The sequence below is a fragment of the Sinocyclocheilus anshuiensis genome, unplaced genomic scaffold (assembly GCF_001515605.1).
Source record: "Sinocyclocheilus anshuiensis isolate Anshui unplaced genomic scaffold, SAMN03320099.WGS_v1.1 scaffold111, whole genome shotgun sequence".
NCBI lineage: Eukaryota > Metazoa > Chordata > Actinopteri > Cypriniformes > Cyprinidae > Sinocyclocheilus > Sinocyclocheilus anshuiensis.
Window position 1 is genome coordinate 238506 of NW_015552549.1, and position 19240 is coordinate 257745.

General features: G+C 37.2%; 2 protein-coding genes across 6 annotated transcripts; one reads left to right on the forward strand and one right to left on the reverse strand.

Moving 5' to 3' along the window:
- The first annotated feature begins 1426 nt into the window (after positions 1–1426).
- Positions 1427–9447, forward strand: LOC107664337 (protein ATP1B4-like). Of its 2 annotated transcripts, none has more exons than XM_016454866.1 (8): positions 1427–1929; positions 3169–3391; positions 5170–5298; positions 5686–5802; positions 6142–6341; positions 6511–6567; positions 6704–6796; positions 6882–9447. In XM_016454866.1, the coding sequence occupies exons 1-8, from the start codon at positions 1864–1866 to the stop codon at positions 7041–7043; spliced, it is 1047 nt and encodes a 348-aa protein (XP_016310352.1). In that variant the 5' UTR covers positions 1427–1863; the 3' UTR covers positions 7044–9447. The 2 variants fall into 2 exon arrangements, with proteins under 2 accessions (XP_016310352.1, XP_016310353.1); XM_016454867.1 differs by lacking the exon at positions 1427–1929 and adding an exon at positions 1941–2080.
- On the reverse strand, positions 8715–16734 carry lamp2 (lysosomal-associated membrane protein 2). Of its 4 annotated transcripts, XM_016454871.1 has the most exons (7): positions 16622–16734; positions 14739–14894; positions 14455–14693; positions 14202–14339; positions 13638–13692; positions 13084–13254; positions 9874–10273 (listed from the first exon to the last, which is right to left on the reverse strand). In XM_016454871.1, exons 1-7 carry the CDS (start codon positions 16665–16667, stop codon positions 10122–10124), a joined length of 957 nt encoding a protein of 318 aa, XP_016310357.1. In that variant the 5' UTR covers positions 16668–16734; the 3' UTR covers positions 9874–10121. The 4 variants fall into 4 exon arrangements, with proteins under 4 accessions (XP_016310355.1, XP_016310357.1, XP_016310354.1 ...); XM_016454869.1 differs by lacking the exon at positions 9874–10273 and adding an exon at positions 8715–9803 and having other exon boundaries at positions 14455–14894; XM_016454868.1 differs by having other exon boundaries at positions 14455–14894.
- Positions 16735–19240: the final 2506 nt, after the last annotated feature.

Sequence of the window (19240 nt, forward strand, 5' to 3'; positions counted from 1 at the left end):
AGCTGGTATGTGTTTGCAGTACACAAGCCGCGGTTAAGACAGCTGACTCTACTGTGATGTGACGCTGTCTCTCTCTCTCTCTCTCTCTCTCTCATACACACACACACACGCAACATGCGCAAAACTCCGCATTTGAACAGTCAATAGCAAATACTTAAATTAATAACAAAACAGTAGCTGATTCAGAAGCGCCAGATTGTCATAGCAAAGTCAGAATTACCTCCTCTCCTATAGGTTCATGAAACGGTCGTCCATAAAATGCATTGCTGTTCTGTTGTAAGTGATCTTAAAGATTCCTAAATGCATCTACTTTCGGAAGGCCAAATAAAGTGCTTTTGCTTTTGCCTAGAAACACACAGCGTCTCCCTGACATGGCTGCTTCAACACTAACTGCGGTTACTGAAACCACGCCTTCTTTCTTTGCGTGAACGGAATTATGCTAATATTTCCACATAGTGAGGTAGATATGTGGGGGCGTGTTAGAACGAGCCGTTTTAGGGGGGCGTGGCAGAGTCTTAACTTTGATAAAGAATATCTCTTTGGTTTTGAGACTTTAGTATTTGCAACTTCAGGGATCTTATCTATGCACAATCAGCTTGTAACACTCCAAAGAGAAAGGAAAATTTGAAATCGCATCATATGACCCCTTTAAGTAAATGTAATTGAATGGAACTTAATGGATTCCTAGATCGTCTTTTATTTTTACCAAAACAAGCATTCACTACTACTTAGTGTTTGTTTGTTTGTTTGTGTAAAAATTAAGGAGAAAAAACACTACATTAGATATATTGATCTCTATTCCTCTAGCCTAGTTATTTTGTCACAAAGTAAATGATTGCATTAGCTCGTTTCAGTCCTTGATGGTCTTCTTTGAATGATCTGCTCTCTACCAAAGAAAGCAGAGACCGAATTTTCCATGACGCGAGTTCTTTTCAGGTTTAAAAAAATCAGCGGGTTCACGGAGCTCAACGTGATCTGTGTACAAATATTAGGCTTGATTACAACTTTCTGAATTTATTACGCTTTTGACGCCAACGCAGACCAAAGCTGGCACATATTTCACACTTTTGCGTTCGTCTCTTTAATGCATTATGTAATGCGCGTGAATACTCTCTCCAGTTTAACAGCCCAGCGAGTCAATGGGGATTGTTTGGTGAAGGGTCCTGCATACTAAACCCCACTGTTCTAATGTGGTTGCTGATGCCGACTTAGTGATTGACAATGGCAAATGTAGATCAGAACATAAACGTATAAAGCTGTGGGTCTTTGCATAGAGCTTGTTTCAGCAGACAATGAGACTATGTGCTGTGCGTGTGCGGAATTCCACACAACACTAAACGAAGCTGCTGCCAAAAAAAACTCCACTTCGTATCCCCACCCCCACTTTCCCTCTCCAGCTCAACTCCATTCACTATGATGCTCGACTCCTAGCGAGAAGCTCCTCCGCACCCGACATCCGTTGTAAGGGGAAACCTCAATGAAATTCAAGAACAAATCTTGGCCAGAATTAACGTTTGTACAGCGAGCGTGAAGTGAACCTGAAGATAGCACCGATCAGTGCGTTCATCAAGACTTTATTTTGGGGGCACTTTTAGTATTAACGTTTTTCCCCCCTAAGGCTTTCCCGTCACTTTTCTTCACAGAATACATCGAAATATTCTTATTCTTATCTAAAGATAATTATCTAAAAATAATCTTTTTTTTTTTTAAACGAAAAAAGTCTGAACAGTTGTTTCACACAGTATTCGACTTTCTTGGACTGCTGCAGACTTTATTCGTGGGCTGAAATCTCGCAGTAAATCGCCTGGACCGCTCGTATATGTGATTGGTTTAACAAGTACCTTTATTCTTCAGTGAGAGATCATGGAGCGCGACTCTACCGCGGGAGGGGCGGAGGACCTGCTCCTGGAAGACAAAGTTTCAAAGCTGGCAAGTGACCATAACCATAATGCACCAGACTTATGTGGTTACTTTTGATCAGGGCATTGTAATGACCATACCTGGCTGGATTAAGTGCTCGGTGCAATATATAGTAGTCAACAATATAATAGAACGCAGATAAACGAGGTATTACCCAATTGTAAGTAACTTCTTGTATCAATTTTTAAATTCATTACTGGTACAGTAAAACTGTATCACCCAAGTTTCACCTGCTCATCATTATTTAGGTCATTTAACATGGGCGATTATTATTCCATATACTTAATATATTACATTAGGCCTATAGATATATTGTAGTAGAGGCATTTGAAAATCCCTCTGGTATCTTAAGGAGCTGTTTCTACCTGAGCTGGGGTGCGGTTCCCAAAAGCAACTATGTTCGCAAGTTCCGTCGTTACCAATAGAGTTCAATGGAACTAACAACCAAAGTTAGCTAACGATGCTTTTGGGAAACGCACCCCTGGTTGTTAAAAATGACTTGTATTTATGTAAGCAGGTTGAATCTGTCATATTAAATAACACTGAGTAAAAATTAAGTCCAAAACTATTTACAGTTTTATGGCAACAAGTAAGATTGAATTAACATGATTTAATGCATTAGGTATCATGAAGTAAAACGAACAATTTATATTTAATGTTCATTCACAATACAGTAGTAAATCTTTATACAACTTGTACAAATATGCAAAATACAACTTTATACAAAACTGTTTCTATATCGAAATTAATATTAACCTAGATTAAAAATGATTTTTTTATTGTTAGTTAATGATAATAAATGCATTGACTAATGTTAACATACTGAATCCTTATTGTTTCCAGCTTAGAACAGTTTTTAAAAGCACATTTTATGTGTGTCTTGATATTGAGAATGAGTGTGTAACATCTGGCTGAAGAGTGACCCTGCAGATCTTTTGCAGCTGTGAGAGGTTAGATCTCCCAACATGGGTCAGCAAGTGTGTGGGTCCTCTTCTGCCTCTCGTAGATCAATGGGATTGTGAAACGTCTTTCATTCACATTGCTTTCATGCACTTGCTTTTCACTTTTTTGAAGATAAATATTTGTCTAACTCTTCTCCTAGCCTTTCCTCTTTTAAGAACATCAGACAATATTATCCACATTAAAGTGAGTTTTTAACCATTTAATGCTTATTGCAGTGGTCTTTTTTTACACTACTTACTATTGTGATTCAGAAACATACTTATTAACTTTCCATGTTGTCTTTAGCGTGCAGGATCACTTCACAAACACGAACTAGCTGAGGCCATGGAAGTGGAACAGGAAGGACTGGTAGAACATCAGCCTCTGGAGCAGGATGACCTTAACTTTGAGAAATGGAAGCCCAAGCCAAAGCCCAAGAGGACGCTGCATGAGAAAATCGACGACATAAAGACTTACCTGTGGAACGCAGAGACTAAGGAGTTTATGGGCCGCTCGGGGAAGAGCTGGAGTGAGTAACAAGACAAAATTATATTTGAATGTACACAACAAGATACCCGTTTTAATGACAAAACAAAGGGCATTTGTCTGTGGGTGAGGGAGTGCATCCAAATTGTACATGGACTGTAAAGTCTTTAATTAGGGATGTTCAGTCTCAGCAAGTGAGACTATTGCTTATTATTTTCCATTTTTAGTGGAGTTATGGGAATGAGTTGCGGGGATGAGGGGTGATGAACTGTGCTTCTGCTCGCTCAGACAAAGTGTGTGTGCATGTACACGCTGTCACTGTGGGTGCATGTGTGTGTGTGTGCGCATGTCCAAGCTTAGTGTTTACATAGGTGCACAGATAGCTTAGAGACATCTTGACAAAAACAGACTGCCTGGGGAATGGTCCTCAGTGGGAAAGCGAATGTCACAGTCCCTTTGCTGGCCTGGGATAACATTCCATTTACCCCTACCGTGCTTTCCTCTCCCTCTTTCCCAAAGCCCCCTTGACCTCCAGATCTCCTCCAACACGCTCTCAGATCAACGGCACAACTTAACATGTAGCGTTTTTTTGTCCGAGCTCAGAACTTTTTTTGGCAGCGAGCATTTCCTGAAGACGTCCGACGATGACAGAGCAGCCAATCGCTGCCTCTAAACGTCCCGTTGCTAAGCAACACAACAAATTCCCATCGGGACAATTGTTCTAAACAGCAATATGAACGTTTCCTGGGGGTACAGAGAGAAATCTCAACACACCAATGCCCCGAATTGAGCGTTTGTCGTGACTCGTGATGCAACATCTCCATGCTTTACATGGGCATGATATGATGGGGAATGTGCTGGAGGTGGATTAAATAAACAGCCGTAGTCTTCCTTAGCGCAGGGGAGGGGCTGCTGGAGGGCTGTGATGCATGTCCCATGAAAGGAGAGTGCAGAGGCCTCACAATGCCAGAATGGGGTGATTGGGCTCCTTGGAGCTGGCTGTGGTTCTGTATGGCTGCAAAAGACCGTCACTGTGATGGCAACCGGAGGTTCACTGTGTTCCTGAGTGAAAGGACAGCTGGGAGAATTTTCACCAGGCTCAAACAGAAAGGCCTTTGTCGCTGGGGGACACAAGACGGGCTGCAGCTAGTCCCTGTGAAATTGTCTGTGCAGCAAAAGCCTTTTAGTTTGACGGCACGTTTCATTTGATCAGCTGTTAATGGACTCTTAATTGAAAATTAAAGGACAATGGCTACACTTTTTTTTTTGCTGGGTCTTATATGCTAAGTTTCATTGACTTTAGTGTCTTAAACACTTCCACAATGAAAAGGCTTAGTATTTGAATAGCTGGGAGAATTTTCACCAGGCTCAAACAGAAAGGCCTTTGTCGCTGGGGGACACAAGACGGGCTGCAGCTAGTCCCTGTGAAATTGTCTGTGCAGCAAAAGCCTTTTAGTTTGACGGCACGTTTCATTTGATCAGCTGTTAATGGACTCTTAATTGAAAATTAAAGGACAATGGCTACACTTTTTTTTTTGCTGGGTCTTATATGCTAAGTTTCATTGACTTTAGTGTCTTAAACACTTCCACAATGAAAAGGCTTAGTATTTGAATGGTCAACTGAATGAAAGAATAAGATACATACATATAAGAAAGAAATTCCTATATGAAAAACTGTCCCAGTCTGATTGCAGTGGTGTGAGCATTTCACTTTACTAATACCTTTTTATGTGAATCAGTTATTCAACTAAAATATTTACAAGAGGTATCATCAATGAAATCTTGCTTTATTCATCAATATTTTCTTATCTTTTTTTCCAGGCCTTATTCTGCTCTTTTACTCAGCATTATACATTTTCCTTGCGGCCATGTTTGCTGGTTGTATGTGCTGCCTGATGTGGTCAATTAGTCCATATGCTCCCACCTACAATGACAGGGTGATGCCACCAGGTTGGAAAAAATTGCATTTTACTTTGTGAACATTCAAAGAGTATGAAAAAAGGCTGAATAATTATTGTGTAAATCTATTTAATTATTATTATTATTATTTTTAATAGAAATTATTTAAAAATGTATATTATTTAAAATCCCGCAAACCCAAGGGGGGATAAGTATTTTGGGGAATGGATGGATGGATGTTTTTAAATGACAATGGTAAATAATTTAAAATTAATAATTTTATTTTTTTCCCTTTAAAATACAAATTATTTATTTAAATATATGTAAGTATTCTAAAATAATACATAAGTATATAAATACAATTCTAGTACATGAGCTTAATACAGTTATTCCTGTATTTTCACTGCAGTTCAAAATCTTCTGTTTCTCCCCCGGCAGGCATGACAATGTTTCCTCATGTAGATGTAGCTCATGGGTTTGACGACATTGCTTTCAATGCCTCTGACCGAAGCTCGTGGAGGAAGTATGCGAAAGCACTAGAAGCCCATCTGAAACGTAAGTCCTGGATGAGAGAACTACTAAGGTTATTGAGTTTGGTTTTACACTCTTTAATAGGGAAGATACGTTTTCTGTTCAGTGGGCACAGATTCAAATCGCTCCAACACGCTGTTTAACAAATCCTGCGGTCTATAGAAATACTGACAAGGAGGGAAACCCTTTTGTGCACTCAGTGTAACTGCTCAGTGCTGCCAGGGCCCCACTTTTTGTGCTGGCCTCTTAAGTTGTAGAGGCCAGGCTGGGCAGCAGCCATTGTTTGGTTATTTTATGGTCTCTCTCTCTCTCTCTCTCTCTTCCATCTCTTTTATTACGGTTTCCCGCCATGGCTGTGTTCAGCCTATGACGATGGAGTGCAGGATAGGCGGAACATTAACTGTGAGGGAAATACTTATTTCAAGCAAGATGACTTAGAGGAGAGTGCCGAGCGCAAGGCATGTCAGTTTAAGAGGTCCTGGCTGGGTGAATGCTCCGGGCTGAAGGACAGAGATTTCGGCTACTCAAAGGGAAAACCCTGCATCCTCGTCAAAATGAATCGGGTGAGACTGTAATAGAGATTATAATATACTGTACAAATATGATTTTGTTTGCTGAACAAAATCTCTCCAAAAACAGAATAAATAAAGCTCTGAAGCTCTAGTGCCATCTTGCGTCTCAGTGGTTAATTAAGTGGTATGTCAGACACTTGACTGTTTTCTGTTGTGACAGATTCTCGGGTATCTGCCTGGTCAAGGCACTCCAGTAAATGTTACATGTGGAGTAAAGGTAACAATTAATGACTAACACAATCCGTTACTACTATATAAATAACTAAATAAAACAATTATACAGTTTAACAACCCAGTTTCTTTGCAGTATTCCAAACAGTAACAATTTTGGATCTCCTCCAATGCTTTTCCAGAAAGGGTCAACCGAAGGCCTCGGAGAAGTCAATTTTTTTCCAGAAAATATCTTCAACTTGCGGTACTATCCCTATTATGGGAAACTGAGACATGTAAGTGATCCTACTTAACATTTCTCTCAGAATTCCTCATGACTTAATAGCATTTCATAGCATTTTTCACCATTTCTACAAACAGGTCAACTACTCTTCCCCGCTGGTGGCTGTGCGCTTTCCTAGTGTCCAGTATGACACTCAACTTCACATTCAATGCAAACTAAATGGCAAAGGCATCATCAACGATTCACCAACTGACCGTTTCCTGGGTAGTGTGTCTTTCACTTTAGTAGTGGGTGCGTAGGGTGGCAGTAGACCTAGAGAAATTGAAATTAAACTTCTCAGAGTATGTTATAATAAATGAAATAGCACACTGGGTGTTGTCGTTACCCATTAGCCCTCTGATTATGCCTCCGGCAGCCACTGTGCTATTCGTGTCAGAGCTGTGTTACTACACTACTTTTTCAAACAAGGAATTTCCCAGTAAGACTCAAAAGACTGAGATTCATAGATCACATTCAGTACCCAGCCGCTAGAGACTGACCTGCCTGGATTTCATTATAGGATAAAATGAAAAGATGAAAAGATGTCCAAATACAGTAAGTAGGTTGCAATTATAGCTATTGAGGCATAATCACTCTACAGTGAGACGTAGGCAAAACAATTCTCTAGATCTGTGTAGACTGTAGAATTAACATCTATTAAACCTTTTTGATCAGTTCTTTTGCTAAGTCAGATGTGTATATAACACAAATTAAAACACAAAAAATATTTTTTTATGATTCTTCTCTGTTAAGTCAGTCTTCTTTAAATTCCCCCTTTGGATGAAGAAAAAGGCCGGAAACTGCTTAACATGATCCTTTTGCTTGCTCATTTAATTGAATAACAATCAGATGTGGTTTAGAATTAATAATTGATTGTACATTTTTGGACTAAATTTTTCTTTCCTTTTTTTTTTTTGGATGTGCAACTACATTTTGATTCCAGAGGCAAATGTATTTTACTGAAATGTGGGACAGAAATCCCATTTCATCACTTTCACAGAGCTTCATAATGAAGTACTAGTTGATCTTTCTTTTTCAAAGCATGCAACCAACACTTCTTTAAAACGAAATCGAGTATGTCACATAATTCATCTCTGAGTGAAACTATCTGCTCAGCTGCCTGTAAGGAGGATTTCAACAGTATTATTTATTAATTGTATTTGAATATATTGACATGGTACAAACAGTTACAAAGTGTAATAGTGAGATGGAAATTGGTAACGGCACATCTTTGTTATTCAGTAAATGCAACGAAATATCCACTGGCTGACAAAGATTTGCCAGCTTATGTTTTAAACGCACTCATGTTCTAGCATAAACAATAAAGATGGATGAGAATTAACGGAATCAAACCTTTCTGCTCAGTTTTCCATTCTGTTTAAAAGTAACAAATCAGTTTTGATATGCGTCATATTGTCTCTAATGATAAATTGCTTGAGATGGTCACTTAGAATAAATGACAATGTAAAAAAACCATCACTACATTCAAACTTCAATGCAGTTATGTGCATTCAGTAATAGGCATAAGTATTATGCAGGTCAAAGTGAGATGCTTCTAGTGTTCCAGTAACAGAGGCATAATTTATGACAACAGTAACTTTTATAGCAACACTGCTGATCTAAGTCCATCAGTGGAAGCTAGAGGTTATAACTGTGAAATCATGTGAACTGTGTAAAACTACAGTTGCTTAACACCTCAGGTCTAACGTGAAATCAACATTGTACTGAGATTCTTGAAAAGAGGTCAGAGCAAGAAAACAAAGAGGAAGACTACTGTACAATACAAAAAAAAAAAAATTTTATTGAATTTTTTCCCACTTTGAACCAACATTCAAAGAAATTTAACTAAAAGGCACACTATAGTACAATGATATTCTGTGTTTAACTGTGTTTGTTTTAACAGCTAAATCCTTTGGGGGTTTTTATGAAAAATAAAATGGTTGACAAATGAACTGGTTTGGACACATTAGTATTTTCACTATGCAGAGCAGAAAATAGACAGGAACTTGTAGCTTTGGTCTTAGAAATGGTGTATTTTGTACATTGTATGCACGTGTCCAGAGAAATGACAAACTAAATCCACAAACCCATGTACTAACAAGCCTATCGTAACACTTCCAACATTCCCTGAGAGGGACCTAATGAAATCAACAAAATCTTCATATTCGATGCTGGTAAATGTCACAAAAAAAAAATTAGTGTCCCTTTATAATACAATATGCAAAGTGCAAGAGTGTGACTTATTAGCTCTGCTGATTAAGAAAATACACCAGGATACTTTTCATCCCTAATTTCGCCAACAACTGATTCATGAGAGTACAATTACAGAACTAATTTAGCATTTACATTCAATGGTTAATAAACTCAAAAGATTCCCAATTCTAAAATTGCATTATTCATTCATAATAATAGTTCACATGAACAGAAGTAACAGCAACCAGAACTGAGCATCCTTAGAGCAAGAAAAACCAAAACTCCCATAAAAAGGGGGAATAATATTTTTTTCCCATGCATTTAACATACAGCGCAATGCCAGTGGATTTTAGACAGCCTGTGCTTAACACCAAACAAGTGAATCATGCCGGTTGACATTGCTTCAAGGGTGATTAAGCAGAAATATGCCACATCATTCAGAAAACGTTTAAATCATACACAGGAAATTATTGTAGTAAGAATTATGTAGTAATGATATAATAACGCAGTCGAACGTTTTAGAAATAGGGGTGTCATCAGTGGTTAGTGCTGGCAGGTGAGGAGGGTCGAGCAGTTTGCAGAGCAAAAGAAGAAGCCAACAGGACCGGGAGAGAGAGGAGGAGCAAATATTAATGGTAAAAGAACAAGCCGGGTTTAGAGGCAAGATGGCAGCAGCTTGGGTTGTTATACAGACTGGTAACCAGTGCGACTCTTCCGCCGGCCAATCAGGTAAGAGATAAGCACTAGGATGATTAGGAAGCTGAGAGCCACACCCACAGCAATGGGTACGAGAAAACTCAAATCAGAATCCAGAAAGCATTCCTCCGCTGGGAGAAAGGGAGAAAGAAATGGAGGGTGAGTGATTACGGAAATAACACTGTACTGTTAGGCACTCAAAATCACAACAGGACTCACAATTTAGTCAGATCAATGCAGAATAGGCATTGTATTATGTGCCATACAGGCCTACCTTATAATCACCACGTTACATAATGTACTAACAAGGGAATACAATAAAATATTAGAAATATGAGACTCGTTTCAAAAGAATTTATATGTGCACATAAACTGAAATGATCTGATTTCTGAAATACTGCTAGATAAGCCAGAACTTGCATGGACCAATTCATATTTTCAGATTAATATTACGAATCAAATTGCTCATAGCCAGAGTTCTGACTTCTCTTTCTTCCAATCAGATAGGCCAGTAAGACAATAACAATGAGGACAGCCAGGGCAACTCCCACCGCTATAGGGACAATGAAGTTATCAGGCTCATCCGCGATGCAATCCTCAGCTGAAAATAAAGAGAATGAATGAGGGCAAACAAGCAAACAAGAAGAAACCGCAAGAATGTGTCAAACTGCAGTTGAAACCTATATGAAAACATTATTTGACATTTGCATTGCAGTTTTTGATTAAAACTGAAAAGATGGCCAACACCGATTTTATTGTTATATATAACTGTCTTTCTCCTTTTATTGCAGCTAAAAGTCCATTAAAATAAAACTATTCCATTGCAAAACAAAACAACCAAATCTCATGAAACACATCAAATATTTAGGGCAGTCAGATAAGGAATCCCTTTTCACAAGTCTGCAAGCAGAAAACGGTCACACAAGTATGTTCAGGGGGAAAAAAAATTAAATATAAATCCATCTTTATTTGATAAGTTATTGATGTAACTAATTGGATGGCAAGCAAAAGTAACTGCATTAAGCAAGGCACAAAAATACCAGTGACCAGTTTTAAAGGTTTAATTTGTCCTGGCTATAGTAAAAACAACACACATTTACAAAAGATTCTGCGTGGGTGCTGCATAGACTAAATTAGAAGAGCATAAAGTGAAAAATTCACCAGAAAATGAAGGGGGGGAAAATCTATGAAACCTAGAGAGCCATAATATGAGAAAAGAACATAAATACGTAAGAGAAAGCAAAGAACTTATCCTGAAAAGGCTCAACAACTGAAAATACAAGTCATATCTAATGTAACAATATATTTTTTATATATATATAAAAAGAAAAAAAAAAGAATCCACAGCCACTACCAAAGACGGTTCAAACAGGTGCAAAAATTAATCTTGCAGCAAATACAATTCAGTTAATAAAAAGAAGAATTTATCTTTCAGGCTAGAATAGATGTAAATAAGTCAAAATTGTGAAGAGTAGCTGACAAGATGGCTGATTTATAATTAATTGTCCCTTTTCAAACCCCAATAAAGGGTAACCAAACATTACCAAAACTATTTTGTAACAGCATTTAATTGCCAGTTAGCATTCCTTTGTATTATGCTTAACTAAGCGTCACTCAAAAAAATAGGCCTACATTTATTACAATGGTCTGCATTTTTAAAATGCTTGTCATGTGGTTTAAACATTCAAGCATTGGTTTTCCTGTTCTAGAATTTCAATTGTTTGAATGGGCCGTCCAGCATGTTTAGATGCTGCTCTGAATACAGGACGACCAACATGATGCATTTCAATTTATTGATGATTTCAATAAATGATAGCTGTCCAGTCACTATAGTGCAGAGTACCAACTTGTTTCTGGAACTACTTTTAATATTTAACCCAAACGCTGCAAGCAGTTTCAGTTTAAAGCTGTGGATACAGTAATGATAGATTTGATGGGCACAAATTAAATGAGCTAAATATAACAAAATAGACAAAAAAATAAATAAAATGAAAGGAATGTCTAAGAGAAGCAAGTGCAGGGTCTGATATGGAGCGATGAAATTTTAAATTGGCCACAACCCACAATCTAGTACCATGATCTAGGTACTGTGACTGTAGAAGTAATTTGCATTTATTAAAATAAATGGAGCTTTAAGCCAAAATACAGAGACCATGCACTTACTTCACAACACAAAATTTTGTGGTGCACACACAAACTTAGTTCACAATAGGAAGCTCTGGTCCTGGAGTGCCACTGTATCTTTAGATTTTCAATGTTGCAGTTTAAGGGTCGGTGGATTAATAGACCTCATTAGGACAAAACATGTTTTTGGACTCCCGTGGCCATGAGTCAATTGCCAATTGAGATTGCACAAAAACCCACAATATTTAAAATGGTCCAGGAACAGGCTTGTGTGTCCCTTAAAACACCCAGGATTTGATTCTGTGATTTTGTTGCATTACAGTGTTTGATATCCAACATAGGTCCTTCGTCGACCAATCACGTATGCAATCACAACAATGAAAATCAAACCAGCCAGAGCGGCACCAACAATGATTGGGATTAAGAGGCTGGTGTCATCCATTGAACATTCATGGGCTGCAGACAAAGAGAACATGAATGAACGTAAGATGAAGCTGCTATCTCCACATTAACACCACTGCAGACATTCTCAACACTCTTCACAAAAATCATAAAATCACAGACACTTATTTTGGTAAAACTGGGCCATTTCTATGAGACTTTACAGATTTATTAATCTTTGCTAACATAAGTTAATAAAAAGACAACTGATCAATGATAGCTTATATTAGCTCAGGACCATTATATAATATTAACATATTACTTTGTTGACATTAACATTAAGATAATAAATGCGTTAAAAGTATTTTTCATTGTTAGTTCATGTTAACTAAAGTAGTTATCTAATGTTAACAAATGTCCCTTTATAGTGAAGTGTTGCCAAAAATATAAATATAAATCTGTGATCAAATCATCATGTCCTTGCCTCACATTCAGACTACAATATTAACTCATATCCAGAGCTATCAGGATCAATTTGGCAGGAAATTTCAGACTGCCATTCATCCTTCTGTGCTCATCATATAATTTTTGCATATTCATCTTTCTTCTTACTTGCAAGTCACATCTGATATGATCACAGGAAACCATGGCCTTATCAGATTTAGCTGTGCATGAGAGCAGTACCTAAGCTTGAAAATGAACACTAACGAGTGCTGGAAAGCAAAGTGGCTTTTCACACCACTCTGAAAAGCAATGCTTCTTGAGCTGTAGTGCAAGTAGAAAAGTAGCTGATAAATTACAGCACTAAAGGACAAAGTTCAGTTATGAGTTATACATATGCTGTATAATTACCTCTGATGAGGTAATTTTCAGCTTTATTCTTTAGCATCACAAACAAATACATACCCGTGTTAAACTTGTTGTTCTGGACTGCGAAGGGCTGCACTTGTAGCTCAAACGTGTTGATGGTAAGCTTGTCAGTGATGTTGTAACTCTGCTCTTTTTTGCACATGTAGGAGCTTCCGACAGATGCCTCCCACAGAGACAAATTATTATTGGAGGCATTGAAAACATTTCCTGTTGAAGTGATACCAATCAGAGGACAGAACAAGAGATGAGACACACCATTAGGGATGCACAATATATATTGGTACCAGACTGTCTTGACATTTACATTCACTTACAGTTAATCTAAAAAACAAAAATAATTTAATACGGTTAAATATAATCATTAGCGAACCTCAAAATGAATATCTTTCATATTGATTGTGATGCCTACATTCACTTGTAGCATTTAAAAACAATTGATTTTATTTTTCAGAGATTGTTTTTGAATATATTTAGACAAAATAGTATAGAATTCTGATACTGCCTTATTATTGTCTTGGGATGAAAATAATGAGAAGAAGCAGATTTCAGGCATTTCATTTTCACTATTGTTTACATTAAAAATACCTTACCATTTGCAAGATTAACAGAGAGCATCAAAGCATGTAGACGGAACTTCTGTGAAACCTGTGAAAACAAACAGTTAGATGCAACCTGATATCATGAGAGAATGTAATCTTATTTATGAACTGGCAGTTTCATATAATTATATGTACAAAAACAAACTTTTTAGAAAAAAAGAGCAAGCATGATGGTCCAACGCTAACCCATAGACCTTAATCAGGTTAGATGCCATACTTACATACAGTCGTTACAATGACATGCACTGTATAAAGTTCCTAGATCATTTAATTTCCACAACTTTTAAGTTTGTTTTAAGGAGATTTTGTCTACTTTTTGTCAGCTTAACAATAAGTGTGTTGTTAAACTACAGTACAATCCACTGAACTAAGGTCCATTCCTAAACCTAACCCTAAGTTGGGCATAAGCAGATCGTAGAGATACAATGCATTAAATTCACAACATTTAAGATTTGTCAATAGACGGCAAAAAAAAAACCCCAGAACATTTACCACCTCTTTGCCTCAGTGGACTTTAGTCCAAAGTATATTTGACTCTCTTCTTTAAAGACTTACATTTGTGAAGATGAAATGAACTGTGATTTCTTCCGACTTCAGCACAAGGGAAGAGTCATTGCCACCACTTCCACAGGCTCCACTCACTTCCGTTACATTAGGACTCGGGTCAAGATTAAGAGTCTGAAAGCTGGCATTCTAAACAAGAACATAAAAGACTTGCAGTGGCATAATAGCATATCACAACAAATTTGCAGCAAAATATCACAACTTTCAATTCTTGCGTTCCTCTGTACAGATCTTTCGTACCTACCTCACTCATTTTGAAACTGAACTGAAGGCCCATCTTTGCCAAAAGACAGACTGTGACATTGTCTGACTTGACACTGTAGTTTCCAACAGTTGGGTTGGGGACAGGAGGAGAGGTCGGAGGAGGAGTTGGAGCTGTTGTAGCATTAGAGTGTGCGGTAGTTGGCGCTTCTGTGGTGGAATTAGTCGTGTTGTGATGTGGGGTAGTTGGAGGCACTGTAGTAGAATTAGTCGTGTTGTGATGTGGGGTAGTTGGAGGCTCTGTTGTAGAATTAGTCGTCTTGTGATGCGTGGTTGGAAATTCCGTAGTCACAGCGGCAGAAGTGGCAGCTGAAGAGTGTTTGGAGGTGGTTGGAGAAGAAGTGCTGGAGATGATTTGGCTTGTGCTTAACTGCTGTATTGCGGGTAATGGTGATGTCACCAGATCATCAGCATGCACAATACCTACACACAGGGTGGAAGCATAATGTTATTTCCTCATAGTTCACATGTGACACTGAGAATAGACAAGCCTGCCCTTCCAAGCTTCCAAAATCAAGTTTAGCTAAACGCTTATAAATGCTAAATCACTAAAGACTTAAAAACATAAGGACAGGTACTTGGTTCGGCATTATATCAAAAGTGAAAGACTACTTGGACACGCCACAGCCTTTCAACCACCTCTATGCGTAAGGAAATAAAAACAGCAATCCAAGCACATTCCAGTACCTTCCTTCCTGACTAACTGGCAGCAAACTAACACTAAAAATATTGCATTTGATTTGCTTTTGTCTAAGACCTAACTGATTACGGCTGGAATACACCAGATTTTCAATTTGCAATCAGGAGTTGACGCTAGTTGCCAAAAGTCAAAGCCAGTCCACAAACTTTGGGCATTCGGAGTTGATAGATTTCACAGAAAATCACATACTGTGTGATGGGCACAGACTCTGATTTTTTTTTTTTTAGCTTCCATCCAGTCGGAGGATATCAAACATGTTTGATACTTTGGGCCAATTTTATAACTCATATTGTTCTCATTTATCATGCATCTCTTAGCAACAAGGCGCATGTTTCTGCTTGAGTTTGTGGTGTTCAGAATGACTTGAAAGTCTGGTAGTGTGTGATCCTCAGTCATTTAGTGTACAACGCCCAGTTTTTCCTCTGTAACCATTTGCAAAGTCGTCAAGCGCATGATGTCACGTTTAAAAACCATTCAGACTTTAAATGTTGTGTAAAGTACACCAGCCTTTAGATTATCACAGTGAGTGGCTGTCCCCTGTCCTGTAGTTTGATGAAATCATTAACCTGGTGCTTCACACACAAACCCAACACATGATTATGAATGTGGGTGGGTGAGAAAAATACACTGAACAAGCACTTCAGGATCACATGCCTTTGAAGTTAAAGGTGTCAAGTGAGCGAAATCTATGGCATTTCTTCCTTCCATTTTTCGCTGAAAATATTAAAAGATTATTAAACTGTTAAAGTGAGTGTTCGAAAATATTAACACAGAACGTCAGTCTGTCTCAACACTAATTGAAAACCGTTATAACCAATATCAGATTTCTTTAACACACTGCAGTTAACACATCAGTACATGATATACTGGCTTTATTACAGCACTGCCTAGCTTGAATCACACCGGTTGTGTCTTAAAACCTTGCAAAACTACCAAAATAGACAGCATTTTTGGACATTAAAACTTCAAATTTTGCGCCCATTATTGCTTTCTATGTAGGCAGCGCGCTAGATTGAGACAAGGCCAGAGTTTTATTTTTTACCTCAGTGCAATTTTACTAAATTATACAATATATTTAACATCCCCTAAACATATTTTAGCCTATGTTGTTTTACATTTAAATTCGTTAACAATCTAGCAGGCAAACATCATAAATTGAACGGTAATACACGGGTTATCTATTAAAATGAATTTATGTAATTTATTGATCACTCCTGAATTGTATTAATGTGTTTAAAACGATGCAAGGACGGTAAATATTTATCCCACAAGCTGACAGTCTCTTTGATTATCTAACGCTCTTCTACTGGCGTAGATTAGAATTCACGCTAATGCTAAGGCTCTCGCGCTCCTGTGGGCCTGCGATAACCTCCCAAAAATAAACTCAATATCTGCTTTTGTAATGTGACACCGTCTGAAATAAAACACTAAACAACACAGTCGTACGTACCGCACAGTAGAATAAAGAGCAGGGTCATACAACCGCGGACAGTCATTGCGACGGGTGGATGGCTCCTCTGAGCAGGCAGACGGTAAGTGACGCCCGGACCGAGTTTGACCCGGTTCAGCTTTTGCCAACGAAAATAATTCTAAACAAAGATCACACAGCACTGTTTTGCATCTCTGAGCAATGGACGGTGTTTGTTTAATTATTGAATGAATCAGCTTTTTGAACGAATCGGTTGATAAAAATGAGGTATATGCTTTCCAACTGAAGATTCATGAGATGAACCTTTGAGCAATTTCTGAGAAATGGTTTATCATTGGTTGATCTACATTCTCTTCATTAGCGAAAGTCAAGATTCACTTGCACAATTCATGCCAAATTTACAAAAAGTCTAATAATAAAGTGTAAAAAAAATGTGCTTGACAGTTTATGACAACTAGATGAACCATTTTGCATTTAATGACTTATACGATGAACTAAAGACTAGATGTTTTGAGGGGTAAGACTATTGCACAGAAAACTATATAAAACATTTTGAGCAACATGACATTAGCAAATGATAATGTAGGAATCTGCAGACAAACGTACAAAATCACTTGCATGAATGTACCAAAGCAATCGCAACTTGTTCAAAAGAATGAGAAACTGCTATTATGATGTGCACAAGTGCCTAGATGATATGGAGGTTGAACAAGTAGTTTTGAGAATTTCATTTCTGATCAGAGAAATGCACCAAAGCGACTGAGAAAAACTGTAATGTAAAAACATTCAATGTCTGTAGCACCAGTGCTATATGCAAAAAAAAGTTAACGTACAGCCCTGGTATGATATTTATTGTTTTTACTGGAGGAAAAATAGGAAAGTAACAGATAATACTGTTTAAGAAATTACAATGTTTACCAAACTGACAAAAATACGTTTTCTATGTGCTTGTGTACAAATAATTGTTTCTTTTCTATGTGGTTTCCTCAACAAAGTACATCCATTTTCTTGTTTCTGTTTCCTGTCTAATCTCTCTCCTATGTTGCTGGTTCATTAATATTCAACATATGATTACCATACTAGGCAGAAATGCTAATTTAAAAAGTACTAGTATCTATTAAATTCAGGATATCTCTGGTCTAAAACGTTACTAGTAACTGAAAAATAAGTACTAGTTCTATTTTTTCTTAACAAGAAGAGTATAATTAAATACTAGTCACTATTGGAATAAGTACTAGTATTTAATAAATAAGAACTAGTATCTAATGAATAAGTACTAGTAACTTTACAAAAGACACTGTTACCTAAAGAATAAACACTAGTACCTAAAGAATAAGCACTAGTAGCTAAAGAATAAGCACTAGTACCTAATGAATAAGTACTAGTACTTAATGGAAAAGATACTAGTATCTAAAAAAATAAGTACTAGTACCATAAAAATAAATACTAGTATACGGCTTATAGATTAAATGTTAAAACGGCTTTCCATAGCACATGAGCCTTACGTCGAGTTTATGACCACTGTTCAATTGCCAAACCTGTGTGTAATTAAATCAGCTACAGAAATGTTTTATTCCTGTTTCAGAGCGCAATAAATAAGCAGACGATTGGTCTAGTAAAAGGAAACAACTAAGTCTTTGCTATGAAAAGATTTAAGGTTTTAAAGTTTTATCTGATCACACAAACTATTACAAAACCACTGTAGATCAGATCATAACATTTGTTCATTATTAATGCCAAAACGTAAATTTAAAGGAGCACAGTTAGCATAAATACTGCTATGTGTGAAAATGTAATATTAGTAAAGCCCGTTATCCAAATGTTATATGCAGTTTCTGACGCTATTATCACTTTTTTCTAGTTGATGCCATGCATATTTAAGGTTTAAATGAGTGATAATCTGTTTTGGCACATATCTCAGCCCTTGTATTAGGTTTGAATCTGTGCATTATATATATATATATATAGACTATATATGTTATAGTCGAGGACCCTAATTGGATTCAATACAGTTCACCAAAAATCAGACAAAAACAAATTAAAATCTGTTAAAAAAAAGCAAAACTTTATCATTATACAGCACATTATACACATATTTTGTGGTTAAATGAAAACATTTTTGAATCACAAAACAATTCAAATGGCATAAAATGCAGTTTACATACAAAATCAAACCATAAAAGAAATTGTAATTAGCTAAGTGTATTAAATTACTTAAAACGCATTTGACATCCTGCCCCATTAAATGTGACAACTGGCCCTGACCAGACATTTATGGATAACAGAATTGAAACCTTTTAGTAAAAATAAACATTATATAGTTGGCCACAAAAAACATTTAAATTTTAGCTTGGAGGATATCATTAACAACGTTATTCTTATTTAAAGGGGTCATATGATGCTTTTTTAAAGATCATTATTTTGTGTATTTGGTGTAACAGAATATGTTGACATGCTTTAATGTTCAAAAAACACATTATTTTTCAAATACTGTACATTATTGTAGGTCCTCTATGCCCCGCCTCTCTCAAACGCTTAGTTTTCTACAAAGTCCCTCCTTCCGACAAGCGCAGTCTGCTCTGATTGGCCAGCTGACCCAGTGCATTGTGATTGGCCGAACACCGCAAGCACTCGTCGGAA

Bases quoted from the DNA above. Each gene is read 5' to 3' on its own strand.
- LOC107664337 (XM_016454866.1), top strand. From the start codon at position 1,864: ATGGAGCGCGACTCTACCGCGGGAGGGGCGGAGGACCTGCTCCTGGAA. The intron at 6,568-6,703 runs GTAACAATTAAT...ATGCTTTTCCAG, and splicing joins ATGTTACATGTGGAGTAAAG to AAAGGGTCAACCGAAGGCCT. The intron at 6,797-6,881 runs GTAAGTGATCCT...TTCTACAAACAG, and splicing joins ATTATGGGAAACTGAGACAT to GTCAACTACTCTTCCCCGCT.
- lamp2 (XM_016454868.1), bottom strand. From the start codon at position 16,667: ATGACTGTCCGCGGTTGTATGACCCTGCTCTTTATTCTACTGTGCG. The intron at 14,895-16,621 runs GTACGTACGACT...CCCTGTGTGTAG, and splicing joins GCTCTTTATTCTACTGTGCG to GTATTGTGCATGCTGATGAT. The intron at 13,255-13,637 runs GTAAGGTATTTT...TCACTTCAACAG, and splicing joins CTCTGTTAATCTTGCAAATG to GAAATGTTTTCAATGCCTCC.